Source organism: Corvus brachyrhynchos, unplaced genomic scaffold (genome assembly GCF_000691975.1).
Source record: "Corvus brachyrhynchos isolate BGI_N302 unplaced genomic scaffold, ASM69197v1 scaffold1, whole genome shotgun sequence".
In the NCBI taxonomy this organism is placed as follows: domain Eukaryota; kingdom Metazoa; phylum Chordata; class Aves; order Passeriformes; family Corvidae; genus Corvus; species Corvus brachyrhynchos.
The window spans coordinates 3,046,657-3,055,194 of record NW_008237222.1 but is presented as its reverse complement, the minus strand read 5'-3'; the positions used below and the strand labels follow the sequence as shown (position 1 = coordinate 3,055,194).

Below are 8,538 nucleotides of genomic sequence, written 5' to 3'. Positions count from 1 at the left end.
AGAAACAAAAAGTTGAAAGAAAATAGGTTGAAGTGACTGGAGAATTAGTTGGAAGAGGATTAATGAGTTCACTTAATATAGAAGTAGGAATGAAAAGTAGGAAAAGATGGAAATGAACAGAGTTTAGGAGTAAAAGCACGGAGTTCATGTGCAGGGAATGATCGATAGCAATGGGAAACTCCAATTCTAGATTTGCCTCCTAAATAATAATCCTAATAATGAAAATTTTAAAAGGGAGAAAGAAGACAATAACATGAAAGCATGTGTAAATTCATTGGCAATGGTAATACTCCATGAGGTTATTTGTAGGCAATGCATCTGGCTCTGGCAAGTTAATAAATACCTTGACTAGGAAAAAAATAATCTTTTAATAGATGCATCATTTGTGTACCAGTGCAAAGAACAGATGATAGAATCTTCCACTTATCACCTCATGTGTTCTAAATTCAAGGTAGTCCATGACTATTAATATATATATATAGAAGATGTTACTTGGATATTAAAACAAAATTATATGCTTATTTAAAACCACTGTATGTTTTAAAGATTCTTGTGTGCTATGCTTTTGCCTTGCATAGTAAATGTACATAAGATGCTTTCTCAGCAGATGAATAATTAATTTTGAGATAGTCTTTCAGAGGTACACATTAAAGTTGTGTGGATTGATGTCAGAAACTAAGGTTAAATAACAAGCTTGAGGTTAAATAACAGGCACTCTGTTAAAACTATTGCATGCTTATGTCAGTTGGCTGGATACTAATTAAATATAGATGGAAACAATATAATGAACTTAAATGAATGGTTTTAAGCTGGTATCATGTACTAACACATAAAGTCATGCATTATTTTCTCCTGCTGCTTAGAATAGTCATTGGTTTCAAAGGTAACTGTCTACTTCTTTTAGAGGTGTGTAGACAACTACTTTAAATTTTTATAGTAGTATGCACGTTTTTAAACTGCTTTATGGATGATTTGTTAGACAGGAAGATCACATTTCACAGTAGTGTCTCTCCAGTATAAACTCACTGACACCTATCTTATATGTTTGCAATCCATTTCCCTACTGTGCAGTGTACAGTGGGAGAGACAATGTCTCAGAGTAAGTGCCCAACATGTGTGTTGCTTTGCATGCTTTACATATGTCTGTGTCCTGCAGTGTGTCTGGGAGTAAAAAGGAGGCACTGGAGTTCTTGCTATATTGGTATAGTGTCTCTGTTCCCATGTTGCTCAGTAGTAGTCAGTTGCTTCTGAAGTTTCCGTATGATCTTCCAAGTTTGGTCCTAATTATAGCTAACTGCAGTCATCATGTGTTTTAGGAATTGCATAGTCAGAGTGGTGGATTTTATACAAACAACTGCATTTAGAAAAATTGACACCTGATTTTTGTCCATTGGGGGCAAGATAGGTCTAGCAGCAATAGAAAACCAGAAACTGCCTCAGTATTGGAAACTTTTTGGATTCAAGTAGTGGCTAAGTATTTATGCAGGAGGGATCATCTTTGTCAAATTCTTTTCAAAACTTCTCCAGCTTTCAACTATTTCTGGTAGATCTGGGCATTTATTTTTTTATTTGCACTCATTCAACTAGTTTTTTTTTTTTTAATTTGAGGGAACACAGATGTGATACCAGCTGGTTATGTTGGAAAAACAGGAAATATTCAGCATTCTGAGAAAACTGCTGATCAATTTGAGATATTATTTCCAGAATTTTCATGTTCATTAGGAAATGCAGTGAAAAATTTGTAAAAGAAGAATGCAGTCTGTATGTCAGGCTTCATAACTTTTAAGATGGAAGTCTTTGATCTACACCTTTTATTTTCAGAAGCACCGTCTTTGTGGCTCACATTCACTTGGATCTAACAAAGTCAGTGTGACTGTCTCTCATTACTGCTAGGGGGTTTTTGACCATCAAGAATCAAATTATCTTAATGAAAATTTCAGGCTGAAGGATTAAAGAAGCATGAAGACTCCAAAGTTGATTTGCATTAACAATCTTGACAGTTTTTAAAAGGAAGGATTTAGTGGAGGATTTACTGGCCAAGCTACCCCAGTAAAGAATCTGTCTTTTCCCCATTAAGTGCGAGTCTAACAATTATATGAAATGTAGCAAAGCTCATCTTTTTCCTTTAGATACTTACCGTCCCCACTAATGAGGGACATTTTTATAGTTTTCATCTCATTCTCTTATTCCAGTGGCACAAAGACTGAAATGAGAGTGTCCTATTGCATTTCAAGAGATTGAGCAAGCACATCTGCCAAATCTCCTTGCAACCAGTATGTCCTTTTCAAGATAAGGATATTCTGTGGAATGGTAAACAGATTAATGCTGGATCCCCTTGATCTTATCTACAGAACATTCCACCAGCTCCCACATTGCCAAATGTCTGATTATTTTTTAAATTCTGACTAATTAAATAATGGATTTTGGAAAGAGTTAATTAGAGAAAAGAATTATCAAGATTGCATTCTAAAAAGAGCTTTAAAAGACTTAAACTTGGGCAGAATTCAGCATATGCTACAAAATGAGCTGAAATTCCTCTAGACTTTTATTTATTCCATGGCACTAGAATCATAGAATCATTAAGGTTGGAAAAGGCCTCCAAGATCATCGAGTCCAACTGTTAACCTAACAGTGCTGTGTTCACCACTAAACCCTATCCACAAGTGCCACATCCACCTGTTTTTGAACACTTCCAGGGATTATCCCTCTAGGACTTCCCTGGGCAGCCTGTTCCAATCCCTGGGCAACCTTTTCAGTGAAGAAATTTTTACTAGTATCCAATCTAAACCTTCCCTGGTGCAACTTGAGGCCATTTCCTCTCATCCTATCACTTGTTACCTGGAAGAAGAGACTGACCACCACCTGGCTACAGCCTCCTATCAGGCAGTTGTAGACAGTGATAAGGTCTCCCCTGAGCCTCCTTTTCTCCAGGCTAAACAACTCAGCTCCCTCAGCTTCTCCTCATAAGACTTCTCACAATATTAAAAGTTAATGCAGTAAAACAGACAGACACACATGGAGAGAAACAAATACAGTTTGTGTTGTATTCTCGAAAACCCCTAGACTCCTAAAGAAACAGAAGTAGGATTTTCAGGATGTTAGAGATGATGAGAGTTAGCCTTCTAATCTGTTTATGATTTAAAAATTCCACTACATTTTTGTTTAGACATGTACTGCTCCTGAACTTGTGGCCTGTCATAAAAGCCTCTTTCTTGAAAATGGACATGACGTGCCAAAAAATTTGAGTTCTGTTACCCTAGTCTTTCAGTTTTGATTGTCATTTGACATTCTAGTGGGCTTCTTTTCTTTTTTTTTTTTGTGAAAGCTGAGATATTTCTTTCTTCTTAACTTGAAAAATTATATCCTTGTTACCTGATGCTAGAGAAGTAAACATAATCCGTATTTCATTATGACCAGTCCATTATGGTATTTTTCTTAGTTGTAATTTAAGAAGAAAAAACATACTGGTCGGAGAGAATAGTCAAGAGTACCCTGGAATTCTCACAAGTCATATTGTATCCTAATTTGTTCTGTGAGTGTACAGCTTTCCTTTCCCCCCAAAGCCAATCTCTCCTTTGCAAATTGCTTTCATCTTTGGGGTTAATGTGTTTTATTGCTATAAAACATGGACCCCTATCCAAAGAAAGTGTTGGAACTTTATATTTACTTCTTTACAAAACTGAAATTTCAGATCAATATTATAGAAAATGTATGTATATTATTGGCTGTTCTACTCCCTTTTGGACAGGAGTTAGAGACAGATTTTCTCTTCCATTGTTTCTAATGCTTTCTTGTTTACTTCTGTCATATCTGAATATTACATACTTTAAATAAATATAGAGGAATTTTTTTAACTTCTCATAGGCTTATCATCTAAAGTTGCCCTTTCAGTAGCTTTGCTTACTGAAATGTGTGAGTTATTTCTGAACATAAGACTATTGAGTTGTGGAGGTAATTAAAAAAACCCAATAGTGTGTATGCTATTTATATGTATTATGTTAAATCAAGTACAGTGGCTATAGTATCTTTATTTTAATACTACATATATCATCCTTGCCTCTTTGTTATTCTGAAGAAAACCTGTATCAAGTGAGTTGAAGAAAATGAGTTAGTTTTTGTTTCTTGATGTTTGACTTTAAAATAAGAGCTTATATTCATTTTCCAATGGTGTAGCATAATCATTGTTTTTCTTATGTTTTATTTCTAAACTTAAATTTTAAATCAATCTTCCTTGGTTTAAAATATAAAAAAATCCCAGATGTTTTCTGCGTTGTTGTATAGCAGCTGAGTAATTGCAACAAAGGCCCTAAACCAAGCCTAACACAGATCATGGGGACTCTTCATGCTGACATTCATTAGAGTTGGAGCAGGTCCTATGGCAAGAGGATATGAAACTTAGCTCTTTCTAGGGATAAGAAGCAGCATCACTATGATGATGATCATCAGAATGAAAGCATTCTTGCAGCAATTCTCTTCCTGTTTATCACTTATTGTTAGTTCTGCTTGTTTTGAGTTTGTTTCCATTTCTGACTCTCTTGTATTTTAAGCTTGTATTAGTTGCATACTGGTTTTCTCTAATCTGTCTATGTTGTTAAAAATAACCTTCTTCTCTCTTTAGGCAGGAATTTTCAGCATGAATGCATGTGAAGAGGGGTTTGCCACTGGTGGCAGGGATGGCTGTGTTCGCTTGTGGGACTTAAATTTTAAACCAATTACTGTGATTGATCTCAGGGAAACAGACCAGGGATACAAAGGTAAAGAGAAGTTTGTTGCTTTCAATATACCAATAAGATAGGAAATTTATCAGTGTTTTGAGCAAGAAAAGACTTTAAAACCCAAAAGCGTTGTTTTATGTATGTTACTATGAACTATTTGCTAGAAATATGGTAGATCATATGCACTAGTATGAAGGTCACTGTTACTGTTACAAAAAACCCACATATGATGATGTACACACAGATTTAATTTTTATGCACATTGTTTTTAGAGCACAGCAGTTTTTAACAGGGAACAGTAATGCTGTAAGAGAACTTGAAAGAGACAGTGAGATCAAATTTCATTTGCTAGTTATCCAGATTTTCATTGAAACTATTTGGATGTTATCTACAGCTTTGTGGAACTTAGAACACTGCTTACTTGTAACTATGACTTCAGTTACAGTTCATGTCATGCTAAAATTTTACATAGAGTGTTCCAGATATTGTTGCTGTAATTGTTTAGGATAAGAATACAAACATATATACTGAAGCACTACTGTCACTTACAATATTGCTTTTGTTGGCACTTGGTTTTCTTTGCCCCCAGTCACTTTTGTTATTTTCGAATATCTTGCCAAGAATTTGAAAATGTGCTAGAATGTCTGATAACAATCAGATACTCAGGGTCAATACGTAACTGATTCCAAGTGAAGTCTTTGTATGCTGTAATTGACATGGCATTCCCACCAAGATTGTGAAGAATTGCAACAAGATGAAATAAATTTAATTTTAAACATGCCCTGCAGTAGGGTGGCTCTGTTTTAAATCTAAATTTACTCAGCTACTACTTCACAGTTCTGATGCATGTAGCTGAAAGCTGTTTCATTCCCTGTTTCATTCTTTCAAACTTGTTCTCCACTCCAGTTTATCTCCTTTACTTTTGATGTAACAGACTCATACCATAAACTTTTGCCTTGCCAAATGCCCATGACAGAGCAAGTAGATTTTTTAAAAATCTTATCTTGAATAAAACGAGTTTTCTGAATTTTTGCCTTCACTCCTTTTTTTGTATATACTTTTGAGGACTGCCTTTATGACCTGTCCTCTTGCTCATTTTCTTAATTGCGCTTTCTGCTATTCCAATACCTTACCTCTTGGTATCCTCTCTATTTATCCTCCAAGTAGTTACACTGTATTTCAAAATGTCTACGTCCGCCTCAAGAAGTTCCAAATTACTGAAACAGGTGTCTTAATCATCCTTCATCAAATTTCTGGTTGGTTGTTTCTTTATTTTTAAAGCACTGTAGAGAGTATAGCCGCATAATGTCTAAATTATAGGACTGAATGGTAAGGTGCTTATATTCAGCAGTACAATCAACAGATCAAATCTGTAAAGCAAGAGAGATGCTGTGGGGGGTTTGAGTAGAACAACAGATGTGCATTTTGAGGGGTGTTTGAGGGGCATTAGCTCTAGTCTGGTTCAGTAGACTGAGCACTGCATTGCAGTTGGAGTGCACTCAGTGCACTCTTGGAGCACATTGTTTTGCTCCATGTGCAGGGAGTTCTTTATTTGTGCATTTGAAGGCTACCTTGTAATGCAAAGCATGTTAAGTAGGCACAATCAGGAGCTTTGCTTTGAGAACTAGCTTTGTCAGAATCAAAACATCCGTGCAGATGCATCAGACTGGCCCATTAACCCACCATTGTCTGTTTGGAGTCATGCAGGTTTTTTCCAATGTAAAATTAATAACACTGGGCTTTTCTTTTCAGTGTGCATGGATAAAAATATTTTTCAAAAGCATGTCAACCTAGACCACCACAATATTCCTTTCTTTTATCTGATAGATATAATTTTGTCTCACATATTTATCCAGAGTAGTTTTTCAAAGGTATTTCCGAGCTATTCTCCACAAAAGTCATTGTTTAGGCAAAGTGAGTTAAATTAGGCATTTCTACCATCTGGTTACATACATTTCAAATTGGCAACATTGAGTTGCATTACCCGAATGTAAAAAATACAGCCTATTTTAAAAGGTGCATGTTTCTAAGACTGGCTTCTCAGTGTAAACTCTCCTAATTCACATGTTATGATTCCCGACCTTATCTACAAACAAAGCCTGTGAATGCTTACTTCCACTGTAAGCCTAAAAACTAATTCAGTTGTTAGGAATGCATGTTAAATTCCATCATGAATCTTTTTCACCTCTCTATAAGTTGTTTCAGTTTGATTTATTGTTATTTTTTATTTAGTAGGAAAAAATAATTCTATATACTATTGAGATGTTAAAAAGAATTGGGCTGTATGACTGTCTTACATATAATGCTTGTTCCGCTGATGCTTCTGTCAGCATATATAATTTAGGTTCACCTACCTAGTACTAAGGTCCATGGTTTGATCAGAAATGGTAGTTTTTATTCTCTGCTACCTTTGTTGAAGTGTAAAGATAGGGCATAATTTCAGCTTCAAATGTCAGTACTATATTTGTCCTCTATTAAAACCAGACTCATGTTTAATTCTAGAAATTTTTTAATACTAAGCTTAAAAAGTTTATGTTCCAAGGGTATAATAGTATGCCACTATCTATGAAATAGAAAGAGTAAAAGAAGTAAATCCAGGAATAAGAGACGGTATATGGATAGTTCTTGACATTTTCTTGCTTTTATGCTTTGTCATTTTCTACTTTACCTTTGTTTTACAAGTTCTGAGGATGTGTCTCTCAGTAACAATCTCTTCTACAGGTCTCTCTGTAAGAAGTGTTTGCTGGAGAGGAGACCATATACTCGTTGGGACTCAAGATAGTGAAATTTTTGAAATTGTGGTGCATGAGCGTAATAAGCCTTTCCTGATAATGCAGGGGCACTGTGAAGGAGAGCTGTGGGCTTTGGCTGTCCATCCTACAAAGCCCCTGGCCATGACTGGAAGCGATGATCGATCAGTCAGGTTAAATTTTATTTCTTTGTTAAACTGCCTACAGTTTTATACAATCAACTCATTTTGTAGGTAGCCTAATTGAAATGTATACATTTTAAAGGTATTAAAATGTGGCATTGATGTACTTCCATAGTTAAGTTATGCAGGAAACTAGTGTTCTCCAGTAATAAAATACAGTGGAAGTATATATTTCCCAAAACCTCCCATGTATGGAATTTGAAAACACTTCATTTAGGCTAACATTGAGCACTCATGTTCGAGTATCCTTTAAGTCTTTCCTTTTCAGGAGTTATGTTAAGCATGCACAGCTTGTGATGAAATATTATGATAAAAACTTACACATTTATCTCCTACCATATTTACTTTTTCAAATGCTGGAAATTAGCTTTTGATGTGTGAATTTCATCAAACCTCGTGCATGCATTGTAAACAGAATATAAAGGCTCAGAAAGCCCAAAAATTTACTTCTTTTTACATGTTCATTTCTATTTTTTTGGGTCAAAACCACCTTTACTTTCTTATAAGTTAAATGTGTTGGCATTTTTGTTAAATATCTCAAGTGTCACACTTAAGCAAATCAGTAATTCAATTATTAATATTGAAATAATGCTCTCAAATTCCAGATATGTTTTGTAAATAATAGATGTAATCTACCTTGTTGTAAAAACTTACATATTATAATATTATTAGCTAAAAGGAGTTACCAGGAATGACTTTTTAATAGAAAAAGCTGTTTATACTGATCAAAGTCTTTAATTGTTATTTAATGTTTTTGACTAAAATGATTAGAAAAATAGTGGAATTTTTGCAGGAGTGGTCTAAAAGTTTATATTGTTACATATATATATACACACACATATATATATATATATATATATATATATATATATATACTCTCTTTTTTTATAT

The 8,538-nt window shown here is 34.7% G+C and overlaps 1 protein-coding gene across 1 annotated transcript in view; it reads left to right on the top strand.

The window, feature by feature from the left end:
• Window positions 1-8,538, top strand: part of EML5 (echinoderm microtubule associated protein like 5) — a 114,586-nt gene that overhangs the window by 33,428 nt on the left and 72,620 nt on the right. Inside the window, exons 8-9 of the mRNA XM_008629819.2 lie at window positions 4,619-4,754; window positions 7,437-7,638. Of these exons, the coding sequence (XP_008628041.1) occupies window positions 4,619-4,754; window positions 7,437-7,638 (338 nt within the window). The remainder of the gene's footprint in view (window positions 1-4,618; window positions 4,755-7,436; window positions 7,639-8,538) is intronic.